Source organism: Gorilla gorilla, chromosome 2 (assembly GCF_029281585.2).
Source record: "Gorilla gorilla gorilla isolate KB3781 chromosome 2, NHGRI_mGorGor1-v2.1_pri, whole genome shotgun sequence".
In the NCBI taxonomy this organism is placed as follows: domain Eukaryota; kingdom Metazoa; phylum Chordata; class Mammalia; order Primates; family Hominidae; genus Gorilla; species Gorilla gorilla.
This window is the reverse complement of record NC_086017.1, coordinates 109,197,172-109,217,450: the sequence shown is the minus strand read 5'-3', so window position 1 is coordinate 109,217,450 and position 20,279 is coordinate 109,197,172. Positions and strand designations below refer to the sequence as shown.

General features: G+C 37.3%; 2 protein-coding genes across 3 annotated transcripts in view; both read right to left on the bottom strand.

Annotated features, from left to right (window-relative positions):
* LOC109026182 (olfactory receptor 5H14-like) overlaps positions 1-20,279 on the bottom strand; it is a 229,512-nt gene that overhangs the window by 67,737 nt on the left and 141,496 nt on the right. The window lies entirely within an intron of this gene.
* OR5K3 (olfactory receptor family 5 subfamily K member 3) lies at positions 5,692-7,132 on the bottom strand. Its single transcript, XM_004035957.3, has one exon. It carries the CDS (start codon positions 6,816-6,818, stop codon positions 5,853-5,855), a length of 966 nt encoding a protein of 321 aa, XP_004036005.3. The 5' UTR covers positions 6,819-7,132; the 3' UTR covers positions 5,692-5,852.

The following is a 20,279-nucleotide window of genomic DNA, read 5'->3' as shown; positions in this document are numbered from 1 at the left end:
TGTGCAAAGATCTTAGCCTTGATGAAGGTGGCTGGAGGCGCTCTCAATTAGGCACACTGAGGTCTTATCAGGGAGAAGGATGGGAGCCAATTCAGTTCTTCCACCAGGTCAGCAGTAAAGCTATCCACCTTCAAGACTCACTCGTGTCCCAAGAAAGGCACCTTTTTTCATCTGTAAGGATGTTGATATTCCAAATAAAGAGAAATTGTGACTCTGCCTCTCATGCAAACCTCAACCTTGGGAGTGCTCCTTCTGTGGGAATACAGTACTCTGAAGTGTTCCAGGAAGACTGTCTTTCATGCACGTCCATGTGAAGAGACCACCAAACAGGCTTTGTGTGAGCAACATGGCTGTTTATTTCACCTGGGTGCAGGTGGGCTGAGTCCGAAAAGAGAGTCAGCAAAGGGAGATAAAGGTGGGGCCGTTTTATAGGATTTGGGTAGGTAAAGGAAAATTACAGTCACAGGGGGTTTGTTCTCTGGTGGGCAGGAGTGGGGGTTGCAAGGTGCTCAGTGGGGGTGGTTTTTGAGCCAGGATGAGCCAGGAAAAGGACTTTCACAAGGTAATGTCATCACTTAAGGCAAGGACTGGCTATTTACACTTCTTTTGTGGTGGAATGTCATCGGTTAACGTGGGGCAGGGCATATTCACTTCTTTTGTGATTCTTCAGTTACTTCAGGCCATCTGGGTGTATACGTGCAAGTCACAGGGGATGCGATGGCTTGGCTTGGGCTCAGAGGCCTGACACTCTCTACAGGTGCACCCATGCTGAGCTCCCATGGGAGAAGACCCAGCTGTGTCTGCAGTGGTGGACAAGGAGGGAAAGAATTCCCCTTCTGTAAGATCTTTCATGAGCACCAAGGCTGCCTGACTGTTAGAGTAGAGCTGCAGAATTTCCCTCCAACGCCCAACACTGCAACTGTGTCTCTGCTGAAAGAAGCTTCCCACCAGTGGAAAAATCTGGGATTTAAGGCTTGCCATCCAGATTCTTTTGTCCCAGGTATTTTAATAACTCAAGTTAAGGAAACAATGGAATTTTTATAGAGATGCTCCTGATTCTGTTGAGAATTTTGTCTTCTTTGCTTCAGGGTCCTTCATGGTAGGTAGGGACTTCTTTATTAGGAACCTAGGCAATCAGTTCAAAAGTAAGTGTAGGCAGTCTTGGCATTGCATGGTTCCAATATGCACAGATTTCATACTAGTTGAACATATATGGAATTACAGAAAAAAAATAGCTGACCAGGGAAATGTTGACATGGTTGTGTTTTGAGACAGATATTCACCCAGAAGAACTGGATTGTTTTGTCCCATGGGGTGTTCCATTGATGAGGTGCTCTCTCCCATACTCTAGGAGTATGAGTTCCTGAGAGCCAGACTATAGTGATTGTTCTTCTGGGTCTGACCACCCGGTGGGGCTGTTATACTCCAGGCTGGTGCTGGGGAAAGTCTGTAAGGGTTCTAGTGATGTTACCTTTCCTCAAAACCACAGCAGTTGGTACCAGTACTGGCTGTGACGGGAGTGGCAGGGGAGTGATGTAGACTTTGTGAGAATCCTTGATTATAGATAGCCTTAGTGTGTTGTTTTTCTTGAATGTTGATTATGATGGTAGTGAACTCGGCATGTGGACAGACTCAGACCTCTTGGTTAGCCAGTGTGTTGCAGGCAGTGGTGGTAGCTGAGGTCAGATACCAGTTTTCTTATTTCTAGGCACACTCTTATTCTATCTAGAGATGCTGTAGTGGACTGTGTTGGCTGGCCTTCAGCCAGGAGGTAGCACTTGCCAAAGAGTACCTGCTCCTGTAATAGTAGCAGGATTTGAGCTTTCCCTGCTTTGCCCAGAGGAGATATTCTGGTTTCTCAGGTGATGGGAAGGGCCATAAAGCTCCTAAATGTTTCTGTCATTTGTGTTACACTACCAGGGAGGGTGGAGGGGCACAGCCAGGTTGGGGCTCCACATGAGTGGCAAGCTGCAGCTTCTCTGAGGGTCAGAGGGCATTTATCAGGCTGCTGGGGTAATGCTCCAGAGGGGAGTGTAACTGCCTCTGTTGCACAGAAGAGAGTTTGCACAGGGAGTAAAGAGTAGCAGGTGGCAGTAAGCCTCACCCAGATCCCACACAGTTGGCAAAGTTGTTCTCACTCCTGAAGTGTTCTGCTAGCAGCACTGAGCTAAGCTCCAGGCAGCCTTGGCAGCCTGGCTCCTGCACTCATGGCTGCAGTGTACTTCCCACTTGCCCCTGGGTTCTGGCCAAGGGAGTTTGCTCCCACTCAATATTATATCCCAAAATTCAATTGGAGGCTTCTTTCAAACTGTGACCACTGTCTGAGCTACTTGGCTGACTTCCCTGAGTCCCTGTGAGGTATAATAAGGAATGAATGGTTTCCCCCAGTCCATGCTAGAGATTGGGAATGCCTGCAAGGTGCTTTCCACTACTGCCTCTACTTTTATATTTCTCACTATTCCCTAAATCAGTCCCAGCTCTGGGTAGGGTAAAGGCCTTCCCCCATGGCCTGGATTTCACGTTCCCTGATGGGAATGTGTATCCTGGATGCAGTCTGTCCCTTTCTCACACTTTGGGGACTTAGAGTTTTTTGGCTGTTTCACAGTGTAGGCTATAGCCTGCCACTTCTTTCAAACAGCCTGTGCTTCTTTCGGTTTTCTTGTTAAGTTCCTGTGTTGCTTCTTGAAAAAAGTTCACAGCATAAATCTCTACATGCTATTCTGTCCTTTCAAGTGGGAGAGGTGTGCTAACACTGCTTCTAAGCTTCCTTCTTGGAAGAAAAAAAACCCAGCAGAGCAGCCTCTAATATTTATCATTCTGTTTTTCTTTATGGGTATCCCTCTCATTAAATGTCTCATTGATCTCACAATACAATTAGCAACCTGCACCAGGTACCAGCAGATGGTTTTGCTAGTCATAAATGAGCAAACTGGAGGAGAAATAAACTTAAGGGAAGAATGCCTCTTTTTCCCTTGAACAAACTATAGTCAGGCTTCTGAACCTTCTCTTCGGCTGACTTGTGTACTTTCTTGTAAATCTAGTTCTAGTAAATAATGCAGAAAGACAATCTAGCAAGAATCCTCCCATCCTCAATACCTGATGACCTTCTATATCTGATCAAAATTCTTCCCTTCCCATTCTTGGTATCTGAATACTCTGGCTTGCCTTCAGCAAAAATCTTGTTAGGATTCAGGTACTATGGATTCAGTGGGCTATGATCATACCACTGCACTCCAGCATGGGTGACAATGTGATTTATTTATCTCAAATATAAATAAATCAAAGAATAAATAAATCCTTTTCAATTGGTTCAACCAGAATTCCCCCTAGATTTGATGTCTCTTCTTAATAATTTTTCATTCGCTGGCCACCCCCTGCTTCTTGGCTACAAGACCTCCCTTTTCCCTGCTGCATTTGAAATGAAGCCCAGCTCTACACTGGGGTTTTTCTGCCCCTATGGCAATAGTCCTGAATCAACTTTGTATTTAGCACTTTAACTTTTGTCCTGCTCTGGTTTTCTTTGACACTAGCTTAGTGCATAGCAAGATAGCAATTTCTCAGTAAATTTTTTTTCATATTTGTGTATTTAATAAATAAATATTGTTTAGATGCTTGGAATCCCTATTTTCTGCATCATTTATGCCTAACAACATCTTAATGTTTTGTTATTGCTGTGAGCCCATCAATAATTTACAATTAAAGTAGTTCAGGTTGGTGGAACTTCTAATAACAAGCCAGTGCCCTATTTAGATGTTTTGATTATTAAAAAATGTATCTATGTATATATGTATTAACTGTATGTATATATGTATTGTAAGTATATATTTATGTGTATATGTATCATTTGTATAATATCCATATGGACATGTAATATATATGTACATTTGTATTACATTAATGTATATATGTATTATAAGTATGTATATAGGTATTATATACCTATATACACATTTGGTGATAGGCAAGTATTGTAAAATGTTAACAATTGTTCAATAATTGTTAACAATTGTTTGATTGCTTAATTGGCTAAAAGAAGTATATGAATGTTAATCATATACTTTTTTCAACTTTTCTGTAGGTTTGAAATTTTTCAAAATAAATTTGGAGGTAAATGTCTTTGATCCATATCTCTTTTGAATATCTGCCCTATTTCTCTGCCCACTTCACAGCTTAGATTGTTAAAATGTTTCCTCTCCTGCTTTTAGTTTGTGCTATGTACAGTATGACTTAGTGGTTAAGACCATGGATTCTGGAGCCAGATAGCCTGGGTTTGGTTCCTGAGCTCTACCATTGTATTTCTGTAGACAAGAAATTTCTCTGTCCCTCATTTTTTTTAAAGTAAGGTTATTAGAAATTAAAATAGTAATAAGAGTAAAAAACCTAATAAATTTACTGAACAGTAAAATGGATACCACTGAAAAGTTATTTGAAAACTAAAAGATCACCTGAGGATTAATTTAAAATAGAATATAAAGAGACAAATATGAGTGATAGTCAAGAAGCAGGAATGTATCCGTTAGTATTTATTCAGTCATGAATAAAACATCTTTGCCAAATAAGCTTAAAAGATAAGAAGGTCTATTGGATTATACAGTCAGAAGAGATGGTTTACTCCAGAGATTTTGGGTCTATTTCTGTGTGATTTCTTCAGCTTTGCCCTCATTTGAGTATTGACTACAACCCCAGGCTGGTTTTCCTCTTGATGGTGAAAGGGAATTGGCTCTGCTGGGTTTCATATCCGCATACTATAACACTCAGAGAGAGAAAGACTATTTTTTGTGGCTCTCTTTTAAAATAAGAAAACTCATTTTTCAGGAAAAAATCACCTTTTCTGTCTCACTGGCTCCATATAAGTCACAAACTCTTCCCTGAATAGATGTCTGGGATTCAGTGTTACTAAGAGTTGAGAGTGAATGACACAGAAACACACTTTTTATTTATTTCTATATATTTTTTGAAGCAGAGTCTCACTCTGACACCAAAGCTAGAGTGCAGTGGCCTGATCTAAGCTCACTGCAACATCCACCTCCAGGGTTCAAGCGATCCTCCTGCTTCATTCTCCTAGGTAGTCGAGATTATAGGGATGCACCATGCCTGGCTAATTTTAAAAATTTTAGTACAGATGGAGTTTCACTATGTTGGCCAGGCTAGTTTCAAACTCCTGACCTCAGGTGATCTACCTGCCTTGGCCTCTGGAAGTGCTAGGATTACAGGCATAAGCCCAGATTACCGTGCCAAGCCCAGAAATACATTTTTAAAATTATGGCATTATAGAAAGGGAAAAGCAATCAATACAGGTACTCTGTTTCATAGAACTTGAGAATGTAAAATGACTAGTGAGTAACACTGAATATGAAAATATTATTGATTAGAGAATACATATTCTGCATGAATAATTTTTCAAGCAATCTCTTGAAAGAACTCAAAAAAAGTTAGAATCAAATTCAAACAGACAATTTACTTCTCACAGATGATTCTGCTTAAAAAGGGACTAATGTTTGAGAACTTGGAATGTGCCTGAGTTTGTAAAATTATGCTTTAAGATTCCAGAAATTTGCCAACAATAGTAAATGCACACTACCGTTATATGTACTGACATTTATTCCTAGTATTTGTTGGATTTGCTGAAAATTGTAACTAATTACACTCTGACACAATCTGAGACTTCATGAATAATTTAGTTCACTTTTGATGAACCCTAGTAGCTTAGATTTTGAAGTATATTTTACAGGAATTTCTCCTTTCTGAACATTTTGAACTCATATATCATTATTTTTAAATAATTTAATATTTTATATTCAAAGTGGCCTTGTACACTGCCTCACTATCCCTTGATTTAAAATAAAGTATTATCAAGTTGCCAGAGGGGATGACACTTGTTTCAGAATGTTACAAAATTTTCTCTTCTTCATAATTTTTTTCATAATATTTATTACTTCCTTATTTCTTAGGCTATAAATAAAAGGATTTAATAAAGGCATAACTAAAGTATAAAATATAGCAACAGGTATATCTTTATCCCCTTCATTAACTGCACCTGGTCGAGCATACATGAAGAGAAGGGAACCATAGAATATTGACCCAGAGAGAAAGTGAGATGCACAAGTAGATAAAGCTTTGCCTCTTCCCTCCTTGGATTTCATTGTAAATATTGTGAAAAGGATGTAGAAATAAGGGACTAAGACTATAGTAAAGATTTGAATTGATCCTGCCAAGATAAATAACACCAATTCATTGATATAAGGGTTAATACAAGAAAGTCTATATAATGGAAGAACATCACAGAAAAAGTGATTGATTTGATGAGACCCACAGAAAGTTAACCTCAACAGAAACCCTACTTCAATCATGGGATGCAGGTTGCCAGCTAGGTAGGCTCCTGCAGTCATCTGAATGCAGAGTGTCTTGGACATCATGGTGTGGTACTGCAGTGGGTTGCATATGGCCACATAGCGGTCATAGGCCATTGCTGCCAGAAGAAAGCAGTCTGTAGTTTCAGCAAGACAGAGAAAATAAAATTGTGCCATACATTCATACAGGGTAATCCTTTTGTTCTCAGAAAAGAAGTTCTCTAACATCTTGGGAGTAATAGCAGAGGAACAGCAGGAATCCATCAGAGCTAGGTTGCCTAAAAATATGTACATTGGTGTGTGAAGACGTTGCTCTATATAAATCAATGCCACCAAACCAATGTTCCCCACCATGGTGACCAGATAGATGGCAAAGAACACCACAAACAGAACAGTCTTCAGCTTTGGATGATATGTAAATCCCGTGAGGATGAACTCAGCTACCAAGGAGTGATTCTCCTTATTCATCTCCACCTTGTCTGTTGAGAGATGAATGAGGGGTTATAATATTGTAATTGAGAGCATATTATTGTTCCTTCAATTTTTTTCCTTTTACAACAAGTAGAGGAATTTCTTTGTCATATTTCCCCTGCTGTTTCTAAATACATCCTCACATACTTCTAGGGGACATTTGTTCTCCTAAAGTGTCAGTGTCTATGACCTCAAGCTCTGACCCTTAGGATTCACAAGGATATTTTGAAAATTCCAGGGAAGATGTTTAAAGTGGAAATGGTTCATCTTTATAAATTTATGCAAGGATAGCATAAAAAACTAGGGGACCCCTATCTGGTTCATTGTTCTCAAATAATTTCACTGTCAGTTTTGTATTGAAGATCCTCCTTAAAACAAATTTATAATACATATATGTGTCATATAATATAGAATATATATATTATATGGGGCTATATATATATATATATGTACACACACACACACACACACACATCTCTCTCCAAGAAAATAATTTTTATATATTCTTCCAGTAGATTGAATGTTTTAAAAAAGCATATAACAGATATGTTAAATTTATATCTTAGGAACTGTATAAAATTCACTAAGAACTGAGGAGGAAAATATTTATCTTTAAAGAAAATTATCTTGTAAATTTAAAGAAATAAACATCCGTAGATTATCACTTGTCTCATCCCTTTCCCCAGTGTCACACCCATTTCATAAACATTGACTCTATCCATTCTATTATTCCTGTTGATTTTCTCTTACATGCCTAAATCCCTCCTCCTTTTGATAAGGAATACTTTTTATATAATGCTACTTAAAGTTTTAACTAATTGCCCCAGGCCACACAGATTTCCATTTTCTGAACAGTAGACGCTCTCTTATATACTCCATACAATTCAGAATTTCTTGCCTATATATACACTGCTTCTTTAAAATGTCAGTCTATTCAATTTTCTTATATTGTAAGCATTTTGAGGTTAGTTGTGATTTATACTTCTGTGAAAAGAGCTGTAAAATACTATGGGGGAAAAGGCAGTATTAATTTCAGTATTAGCTCCACCCTGATGACCTGGAATGAGTAAAGTTGCTTTATGAATTCTACTAATGATCCTTAATGATTCTTTGGTTTCTGCAGACTATTAGCTTTAAAGGAAAGTCTACAAAGAAATATATAAAATCATTACATAAAATTTTAGGTGTCTCTTTTATCTAAATTGACTCTTTTCTACCATTTTTCTGTTTCTTCAGAAAATTATATAAGATTTTCTGAAGTATACTATAGCAGATTAAAAGCTGCTAAGTAAAAGCAAGCTCACCTTTATACTATAGCCTTCTAACACAGGAAAAAGGAGAAAATCCTTTATATCTTAATAGGATTTTTGAAGTCAAATTTTGTTTTGCTTTAAAAGGCTATTTCCTTTCCCTGCATAGTGATTCATTAGGACATACTGACTGATAATTCGAATCATATAAGTTCTATGGTCAAAATAGACATGTTTTTATATTCAAAATATTAAAACAAAAACATGGGCTATTTTATTAATTTGTTTTAAAATAATAAATGTAAGCCATGTAGTCAGTTAAGTTAGCAATAACTTTCTATGTACATGCCTAAATTATTTAACAGAATTTCTTTGTAGCTTTACCTATGTGTTTTGAAATTCTATGTTACAATCAGAAAGTCAGACAAATTGCAGTATTGTGTCTCATCCTAGTTCTTCATAGCATTCAATTTTGAAAAGTGCTAGAAAGATTAGAAAAAAGCTGAAATTTAAGAACAATAAAAGATACTAAATAATTCAGAGGTACTAAATAATTCACAGATTTATGGTTGCTAAAATTAGAAGTAAAAATAAGTTAGCTCGCTTCTCTTACCTAGATTTTACTGAGAAGAGCTTTGTAACAGCTTTATGATGTGGTTTTCATAAAATTAAAGAATATAAACCTTGGCCTCTAAAACATTTGGGATTAAAAGAATGAAAATCTAGGAGACTACTAGTAGGTCAGTGTTGATAATTATATCTGTTATACTGCAAAGTTAAAGTTTTCCACCAAATCCTAAAGGGATTTCTCTGCACTGACATCAGTGTAATTCTGTGGACTCAGTCCTAAAAATATATAAACCACTTGAAATTAATTAAAGATGTCTTGTGAGATAATGAGGTAAAAACAAATGACCTTCACTAAAGTCTGTTTGATGATCATCTTGCTGATTCATATGAAACCGATCTCATTTTTACAATTTTATTCACTATTCTGAACATACAAGATAAAACAGGCAGAAAATAGTCTCAGGCTGGTTTGACCTCTTACTGGGGGAAGTGTGACTAATATGCTTTGTAGAAAATAATTAGCATTTAAAGAGGATCCAAGAAAGTGTAGAAAGTGCGGCCAAGGTCATCAACTTCTTCACTCTGTGAGGTGAATTTGTTCCCACATCCTACAATGCCCTCAGGGAAACTTTGATATTATTATTATCTGGCTCCCCATATGAATTATTGAGATTGCTATACTGTCTTTTCTGCTCATACCAGCTGTCCTTTATCCTGTTGTTTCCTTCTTCACACTTCACTCCTCGATATACTATATATTCGTTAGGACATCTATAATCGGTCACTCCTGTCTCATCACTATCATTAGCATATAGGCTTAAAGGGAAGGGGTTTCTTTGACACATTCAGTCCTGTATTTCAAATATCTTGAACAGTGTCTGGCACTCTTTTTTTTTTTTTTTTTTCTTTTTTGAGACGGAGTCTCACTCTGTTGCCCAGGCTGGAGTGCAGAGGCACGATCTCGGCTCACTGCCAGCTCCTCCTCCCAGGTTCACGCCATTCTCCTGCCTCAGCCTCCCGAGTAAGCTGGGACTGCAGGCACCCGCCACCATGCCCGGCTAATTTTTTGTATAGTTAGTAGAGACGGGGTTTCACCATGTTAGCCAGGATGGTCTCGATTTCCTGACCTCGTGATCTGCCTGCCTCGGCCTCCCAAAGTGTTGGGATTACAGGCGTGAGCCACCACGCCTGGCCGTGTCTGGCACTCTTTAGTGCTAACTGAGGACTTGCTGAATGAAAGGGGGAAAAAATAATACTGCACTGCTCAAGAATTTATAAAATTCCCATTACTTTTCAAACCAAATCAATTTTTCTTATTTTGGTGTTCTAGATATCCCATTGTTTTCTGTATCTTACCATCAACTTGTTTTCTCCTCCTTATCTCAGCAAACTCGGCCATGTGCTCCCTTCCTTGTTTCTTGTGCATTTGCTTCAATTAATTTGCTAGTAATGTTTCGCTTATCTAAAACAGCTTCTCCCTCTTTTCCATCTCAATAGTTGAGTTCAAAGAAGATCTTGCAGCCTTTCTTAATCTTTGAAATCAAATTGATTTTTCTTCTTCTTGAAATACACAATACTTACCTGCTCTAGAATATACTTATCACTTAATAAGGTGTGAGTAGTATATCCCATGATTGTGTAAATCTTGATTAAATATCATCAAGTCACAGACCAATTCATAAATCTTTTGGGCACTTTGTAGCAAACTGAGCTAGATCCTCAGACCCTCAATTCATACTTACTACATTGATTGCTAAAATTTCAGTTTTATTTTCCCTTTATTAAGTACTTACAACATACAGGGCAGTGGAAAAAAAAATTGGCATAGGGGTACTGGGGTGTGAACAGGGTGAGGATAAGAACTTCTTAAAAATGGCTCCTGACAAGAAGCTCATAATCTAGTTGGGAAGAAAGACACATAGATTGCTAACTAGAGTATAATTCAGGCTGTGATATAAAAAAGGGTAAATAAGTTTTTTTGTTTTTGTTTTTATTTTTATTTTTTTGAGACGGAGCCTCGCTCTGTCTCCCAGGCTGGATTGCAGTGGTGTCATCTCAGCTCACTGCAACCTCTGCTTCCTGGGTTCAAGCAATTCTTTTGCCTCAGCCTCCCAAATAGCTGGGACTACAGGCATATGCCACCACGCTCAGCTAATTTTTTTTTATTTTTAGTAGAGACGGGGTTTCACCATGTTGGCCAGGCTGTTCTCGAACTCTTGACCTCAAATGATCCACTTGCCTCAGCCTCCCAAAGTGCTGGGATTAAGGGTGTGTAATCCCAGCACCTGGCCAAAAAAAGGGTAAATAAGTTTTATAAAAATATAAAGAAGAAAGTGCATAGTGACCCGAGGAATAAAGAAAGATTTCTCAATGGAAGTGTCAGTTGAGATAAACTTTGCAAAATAAGTAGGATTATAATAGGCAGAGAGAATGAAGAAGAGGAAGAGGTGAGGGAATCATACCACAAAAGTCTGGAATTTTGAAAGCACAAGAGCTAATCAAAAAATGGTTTGTAAACTAGGGTGGCTGCATCTTACAAGAACTCATAAGCAACATAAGGGGAATGGGCAGTTAGATTACAAATTGTTCTACTTAGATCCCTCAAATTTATGGTTTCTGCCCTCACCATTTCACTGAAACTTTTCTCTGAGTAAGATCGCAATGAACTCTAAATGTCACCTTCAAAGAACATCTACCTGTCTTCCTAACCAAGCTGTAGTGTTTGGTGCTATTGAAAGTCCCTTCACCTCTGGGTTCTGTGATAATACTCACTGGTTCTATCTTCCTCACTTTCTCACCTCAGTCTTTGATGCTGGGCCATGTTTCTCTCTTTCCCCTTAATGATGCTTCTATTCCCCTCTGTTGTATTCTTGGCCTACCTCTGTTATTCTACAATTCTCCATAGATTGTCTCATTTACTCTTATTTTTTAACTGTTGTATACTCTTGTGGCTTCACTAGAGGGGGGATTTACAACCATTTTTATTGTACATTCATATCAGTAAAATCATTTGGAGTACATCTTAAATATATACATACTTATGTAAATATTAAATGTCACTGTACTAAATTATTATGTATAGTACAACATCAAAAATAAAAATTTAGAAAGTACAAGATTAAATAAAATAATTAAATTTTTAAATTTTATGTAGTAATGATACAAAATATTGTTTAACAAGCACCATTATTAAAGTAATAATAATTTTATATTCAGCAAAATAAGTGTAATGATATGTTGCTTATTATTCTTAAAATCTTAGTCCAGCAGTGTAATGCAGTAATTTAAGGACTTATTTAAAAATTTTCCAAAACTTTTCTTAATGTCTGACACAGTTGTAAAAATTCTACTCATAGACACATCTGTCTAAATGGGAGAATAATGACAGTTTTGAGTGGGTTCCAGGACAGAAAAGGGCTGTCCACGGTTCAAGCTGTGGCTTAAGCAGTCCTGACATTTGGGCAATATGACTTAGCAGACCTATGATAATAGAGATATATGACGTTGGAAGAGATGTGGAATTAATGGAAAACTTAAAAAACTTAAATTGAGTCACATTAGTCCTTTTGAGGCTATTTGAACAAATTGCAATTTATGAATCTGGCATTATTCAACTGAGGATTGTGGTTGGGGGTCTACTGGGGATGCTCAAAAGAAAAGCTTTATAGGATGAATAGAGAAGGAAAGTCAAAAAAAAAAAAAAGATCAGTTTGTTACAGTAATATAATTGCCTTATTTGAATTACCTATGTGGACGATCCCTAGTTATGTAATTAGAGGTTATTTGATGGTTTCTGATTGGTTGAACTTAAGTTTTACTTTCTCTAAGTTAGTCACTTAATGACAAACACATTCACGTTAGATTTTGGTTTGCTTCCATGGGAACACAGGTCTCAGGGTCCACCTTAGCCTAAAAGCATCCTATTAAATTATTTTAATAAGTCCTCCCTTCTGATCAGCCTCTTATTTATTAATGATTGGCCAAAACTTGGGTGTGTGTGTGTGACTGTCACAATCGTGGCTGGTTGGCCTTTGTTTCAGCATGGAATTCATAAGTCATGATGTCAGGTTCATTGAGTAAACTTTTCTTGTGTTGTTTATCTTGTTCCTTGTTCTCACTGCAACAAGATAACCTGGTGTATTGTTGATGGTTATGAGCATGCATTTAAGGTTCTTGAGAGGACACAGCATACCAGGGAGATTAGAATGGTTACTATTAAGAGAATAGTACAAAGAAACTAAAGTATGCTTCTTAGCCAAGCCCCCAAGGAACCAACCTAACTACAATCAAATAAATCAAAGAATGAACTAGAGGAGAATTTAACCTGTCTTAACTAAATGGCTTGCTTATTAATTTTTTTTGTAATTGAATTTTTACAACACCAGATGTGTTTATCCAGGTATAACAAGAAATATTAGCCATTGCAGAGACACCTCCTTGTTTAGCCAACAAATAATCTAAAGCAATTAAAACAACTTGAGCTGGAGAATCTAGAGATTTTTATTTGTCAGCTATAGCTTTAGTTGTGGAATCAGTTATACTAGCTAATGTGAACGACAAATTTTATTTATACTAGTTGAAGCCATGGAAACACCCAGCGGGATTGATACCTGCTGATAAGTTCCTTTTTTATCTATAGTTTAAGTTTAGAGGAGAGGACCAATGCTTATTTTCTGATTTGTTATGAAGCGACAGTGGCACTAGTCTGCATTAGTTTTTCATTCTCCGTTTGTTAAGCCATGGAGTGACCCATGCATATGATTGCTTGTTAAAACTTCCACAGATAAAAATGTGTACCCTGACAGTGCTACTAAGAATTATTTATGGAGCCATTTGTTGGAATAAAGACATTGGCTATTTCTAACCAAGGACTGAGTTGTTACTTATTGAGAGGCTATCAAAATGTAGCTCAATAGGCATTCTTGCAAAGAGTTTTATTTAAGCTTTCCTTTCGGTTGCATATCTCCCTTAGACTATTGTCAGAGGATCTGGTATTTCAATTCTGGCTTAAGTTATGACAAGAAGTAAGAGTTCCTCTGGTACCAAAAACAGACAGACACTATAAAAAAGTAGAAACGAATACCCCTGATGAAGATAGATTCAAAAATCCTCAAGAAAATACTAGCATGCTAAGTCCAACAATATATCAAAAATATAATATACCATGATTAGGTGGGATATAGCCCAGCGATGCAAAGATGTTTAACATATGCACATCATGGAACATGATACATCATATCAACAGAATAAAAGACAAAAAACATGATCATTTTAATAGATGCCAAAAAGCATCTGATAAAACTCAACATCTTCTCGAGATAAAAACTCTTAGACAAACGAGGGACATTACGTCAACCTAATAAAGGCCATATATGACAAACTCACAGTTAATACACTGAATGGGAGAAAGCTGAAATTCTTTCCTGTAACATCTGGAACAAGACAAGGATGCCCACTGACACCACCCTTATTCAAATGTTGGCAAGGATGCAGAGAAAAGGGAACTCTTTTACACTGTTGGTAGAATGTAACTTAGTACATTCACATGAAATGTATGCGAAAAACAGTAGAAAGACTTCTCAGAAAACTAAAAATAGAACTGCTATACGATCCAGCATTCCCATTATTGGATATTTCTTTAAAGGAAAAGAAATCAGTATATCAAAGGGATACTTGCACCCCCCGTGTTTATTGCAGCACTATTCATGATAGCCAAGATATGGCTTCAACCTAAATGTCCATCAAGGGATGAACAGATAAAGCAAATATGGTACATATACACAATGGAATACTATTCAGCCATGGAAAAGAAGAAAATCCCATTATTTGCAGCAACATGGATGGAATCAGAGGTCATTATGTTAAGTGAAATAATCCAGGTGCAGAAAGACAAATATCACATGTTCTCATTGATATGTAGAAGTTAAAAAAGTTGATTTTCATGAAAGTAGAGAGCAGAATGATAGCCACCAGAGGCTGGGAAGAGTGGGCTGGAGGAAAAAGAGAGGTTGGTTAATAGATACCAACATGCAGTTAGACAGAAAAAATGTTCTAGTGTTTGTTAGCACAATAGGGTGACTATAGTTAACAATAATTTATTATATATTTTAAAATAGCTAGAAGAAAAGATTTGACATGTTTTGACACAAAGAAATGATAAACGCTCAAGGTGTTGGGCACCCAAATACCCTGGATTGATCATCATACCATCTATGTGTGTAGCAAAATATCACATTTACCCCATAAATATGTACAATTATTATGTATCAATTAAGAAAGTTTTAAGAAGAATTAATGTGTCTTGAACTCTAACTTCATAACGTAGATCAGTAGTGCAATCTAAACAGATGGTCAAATTTGGGATTCTGGTAAAATCAGTTAAGAATGGGCTAGAACATTCTTTTCCTCATGTATTGATTTGGATTTGGCATGGCAAACACAACACTCAGTTAAAATCTCTGCTGAAACTACAAACTATAAAATTTCAATTATAGCATTATTTTGCAATGCACACATGGAAAGAAAAAGTGAGAACCAAAAGAGAAAAGAAGATTGGAGTTCCATGAGGGGACAGGGAAGAGGTTTTTGATCCATGATCTTTAAAAATCTGTTCACCTCAAGGATACCATCTTCTTTTGGGGGGAGAGATCTCTCTGGTCAGTTTTACTTTGAGATCTCCAGGTTGCATACAGTTCCAACAATCTCGAGGAACCCTTTTGAGCTGAGAGACTGGAACCCAAGTCTTGAAGTCCTGAAGCTTTACCATAGTATGAGTGATGATAAGAACTTGTTATGGTTCATTCCAATGAGACTCAAGAGAAGTATTTATTTGGTGTCATTTCTAAAAGACCCAATCTTCAGGTTCTATATTATGGAAGGCCTGGTCATCAGTCAGTGGGTCACAGAAAGCTTCCTTTACTTGGTGGAAATATTCTTCGCCATAATGCATCAAGATGTTGCAATACCTACTCATACAGAGTTTAGAAGTATAAGAGATAAATGAGGTTCTATAATTAAGGTCATAGGTCTTCCTGTTACTATTGTATAAGCTGTTAGCATGTGCTTTTCAGCACAGATATGACTGCAACTAAGGCCAGTGGTAAAAGTTTTGGCCAAGGCAATCCAGATTATTTTGTTAGTTTAGGCAACTTAGATTTAAGATATAATTTTTTCATTCAATTTTTCCAGAAGACTAGGGATGATAAGGACAACGGTAGTGCCATCGTACTTGTAAAACTTTATTTCATTGTTTAATAATTTTTCCAGTAAAAGGAGTTCCCTTATTGCTGGAAATTTCTCCAGGAATGCTCCATAAAGGCTATGTATGCCCCATAGTAATTTAATTTGCTACTGTTATGGAGCTGGTCTTTATGCATGGAAAGGGTGCAATTCATCCTGAGAACGAAATACGATTACAAGACTATATTGGTAAGTCATTGAGAGTGGCAACTGCACGAAATCCATCTGTAGATGCTCCACTGGTCTAGTGGGAGGCGGAGACATTCCATCTGTAACTGGACTTTGGTTACAAACCAATTTTTCAATCCAAGAGCTATTATCACCTCACCAATGCTCTTTTCAAAATTTGGACCATTTTCTCTACACTATGAAGAGTTAAGGAGTATAGAAAGGGCTTTTAATAGCAGTAGTTTTAAAGTCTTTGAAACCAATGAGAACAAAGACACAACATACCAGAATCTCTGGGACACATTCAAAGCAGTGTGTAGAGGGAAATTTATAGCACTAAATGCCCACAAGAGAAAGCAGGAAAGATCCAAAATTGACACCCTAACACCACAATTAAAAGAACTAGAAAAGCAAGAGCAAACACATTCAAAAGCTAGCAGAAGGCAAGAAATAACTAAAATCAGAGCAGAACTGAAGGAAATAGAGACACAAAAATCCCTTCAAAATATTAATGAATCCAGGAGCTGGTTTTTTGAAAGGATCAACAAAATTGATAGACTGCTAGCAAGACTAATAAAGAAGAAAAGAGAGAAGAATCAAATAGATGCAATAAAAAATCATAAAGGGGATATCACTACCGATCCCACAGAAATACAAACCACCATCAGAGAATACTACAAACACCTCTACGCAAATAAACTAGAAAATCTAGAAGAAATGGATAAATTCCTCGACACATACACCCTCCCAAGACTAAACCAGGAAGAAGTTGAATCTCTGAATAGACCAATAACAGGAGCTGAAATTGTGGCAATAATCAATAGCTTACCAACCAAAAAGAGTCCAGGACCAGATGGATTCACAGCCGAATTCTACCAGAGGTACAAGGAGGAGCTGGTACCATTCCTTCTGAAACTATTCCAATCAATAGAAAAAGAGGGAATCCTCCCTAACTCATTTTATGAGGCCAGCATCATCCTGATACCAAAGCTGGGCAGAGACACAACCAAAAAAGAGAATTTTAGACCAGTATCCTTGATGAACATTGATGCAAAAATCCTCAATAAAACACTGGCAAACTGAATCCAGCAGCACATCAAAAAGCTTATCCACCATGATCAAGTGGGCTTCATCCCTGGGATGCAAGGCTGGTTCAATATATGCAAATCAATAAATGTAATCCAGCATATAAACAGAACCAAAGACAAAAACCACATGATTATCTCAATAGATGCAGAAAAGGCCTTTGACAAAATTCAACAACCCTTCATGCTAAAAACTCTCAATAAATTAGGTATTGATGGGACGTATCTCAAAATAACAAGAGCTATCTATGACAAACCCACAGCCAATATCATACTGAATGGGCAAAAACTGGAAGCATTCCCTTTGAAAACTGGCACAAGACAGGGATGCCCTCTCTCACCACTCCTATTCAATATAGTGTTGGAAGTTCTGGCCAGGGCAATTAGGCAGGAGAAGGAAATAAAGGGTATTCAATTAGGAAAAGAGGAAGTCAAATTGTCCCTGTTTGCAGATGACATGATTGTATATCTAGAAAACCCCATTGTCTCAGGCCAAAATCTCCTTAAGCTGATAAGCAACTTCAGCAAAGTCTCAGGATACAAAATCAATGTACAAAAATCACAAGCATTCTTACACACCAATAACAGACAAACAGAGAGCCAAATCATGAGTGAACTCCCATTCACAATTGCTTCAAAGAGAATAAAATACCTAGGAATCCAACTTACAAGGGAGGTGAAGGACCTCTTCAAGGAGAACTAGAAACCACTGCTCAAGGAAATAAAAGAGGATACAAACAAATGGAAGAACATTCCATGCTCATGGGTTAGAAGAATCAATATCATGAAAATGGCCATACTGCCCAAGGTAATTTATAGATTCAATGCCATCCCCATCAAGCTACCAATGGCTTTCTTCACAGAATTGGAAGAAACTACTTTAAAGTTCATATGGAACCAAAAAAGAGCCCACATTGCCAAGTCAATCCTAAGCCAAAAGAACAAAGCTGGAGGCATCAAGCTACCTGACTTCAAACTATACTACAAGGCTACAGTAACCAAATCAGCATGGTACTGGTACCAAAACAGAGATATAGATCAATGGAACAGAACAGAGCCCTCAGAAATAATGCCACATATCTACAACTATCTGATCTTTGACAAACCTGAGAAAAACAAGCAATGGGGAAAGGAATCCCTATTTAATAAATGGTGCTCGGAAAACTAGCTAGCCATATGTAGAAAGCTGAAACTGGATCCCTTCCTTACACCTTATACAAAAATTAATTCAAGATGGATTAAAGACTTAAATGTTAGACCTAAAACCATAAAAACCCTAGAAGAAAACCTAGGCAATACCATTTAGGACATAGGCATGGGCAAGAACTTCATGTCTAAAACACCAAAAGCAATGGCAACAAAAGCCAAAATAGACAAATGGGATCTAATTAAACTAAAGAGCTTCTGCACAGCAAAAGAAACTACCATCAGAGTGAACAGGCAACCTACAAAATGGGAGAAAATTTTCACAACCTACTCATCTGACAAAGGGCTAATATCCAGAATCTACAATGAACTTGAACAAATTTACAAGATAAAAACAAACAACCCCATCAAAAAGTGGATGAAGGACTTGAACAGACACTTCTCAAAAGAAGACATTTATGCAGCCAGAAAACACATGAAAAAATGCTCACCATCACTGGCCATCAGAGAAATGCAAATCAAAACCACAATGAGATACCATCTCACACCAGTTAGAATGGTAATCATTAAAAAGTCAGGAAACAGCAGGTGCTGGAGAGGATGTGGAGAAATAGGAACACTTTTACACTGTTGGTGGGATGGTAAACTAGTTCAACCATTGTGGAAGTCAGTGTGGCGATTCCTCAGGGATCTAGATCTAGAAATACCATTTGACCCAGCCATCCCATTACTGGGTATATACCCAAAGGACTATAAATCATGCTGCTATAAACACACATGCACACGTATGTCTATTGCAGCAGTATTCACAATAGCAAAGACTTGGAACCAACCCAAATGTCCAACAATGATAGACTGGATTAAGAAAATGTGGCACATATACACCATGGAATACTATGCAGCCATAAAAAATGATGAGTTCATGTCCTTTGCAGGGACATGGATGAAGCTGGAAATCATCATTCTCAGTAAACTATCGCAAGGACAAAAAACCAAACACCACATGTTGTCACTCATAGGTGGGAATTGAACAATGAGAACACATGGACACAGGAAGGGGAACATCACACTCTGGGGACTGTTGTGGGGTGGGGGGAGGGGGGAGGGATAGCATTAGCAGATATACCTAATGCTAAATGATGAGTTAATGGGTACAGCACACCAGCATGGCACATGTATACATATGTAACTAACCTGCACATTGTGCACATGTACCCTAAAACTTAAAGTATAATAATAATAAAATTAAATTAAATTTAAAAAAATGACTTTGGGAGAATGAAGCAGTGGTTCAGGCTCTCAGTCAGTTCCTATTTAATATTAAATTTCATTCTTTTAAGAGCCAATTTTGTTTGTTTTGCTGATTCAGGTTCATAGCATTCTTTATTAAACAAATTATAGATTTGGATCAATTTTGTGGAGTTCATTCAAAGTGTTTTTCATTCAAACATCTCAGTGGTATCAGTACTAGTTTATTTAGCATGAAACACTTCTAGGGTATTTTCTCGGTATTCAGTTTCAGTTTTATGGGTGTGGCCTTCCATTTTAATAGCCATTTATGAAGGCAGCAAAACAGCAGAAAGACACTCATCTACTTGGGGTGCATTTTTGATGGGGGTTCCACCAAAGGTGAGGAACTCTCTTACTTTTCATAGCATACCAAACTTATAAACTACGCCAAAATATATCTACTATCTGTAGAAATGTTGACTGATTTGCCCTTAGATATCTGACAGATCCAAGTGAGAACTTACAGCTCTGCCTTTTGGGCTGACTTAAATTGGGGAAAGAGTTACATTTTCTATTACTTCACATTGAGTTGTCACAGCATATCCTGCTTGGTATTTTCCTTTTGCATTTTTGGCATAAGATCCATAAACAAAAAGCATTAACTCAGGATTGTTTAATAAAATGTCTTGTAAATCAATGCAAGGGGTCAACAACGGCAATACCATATTTATACAATTATGGTCTTCATCACTGTCAGGAAAGGGTAACAA

Bases quoted from the DNA above. Each gene is read 5' to 3' on its own strand.
- OR5K3 (XM_004035957.3), bottom strand. From the start codon at position 6,818: ATGAATAAGGAGAATCACTCCTTGGTAGCTGAGTTCATCCTCACGGGA.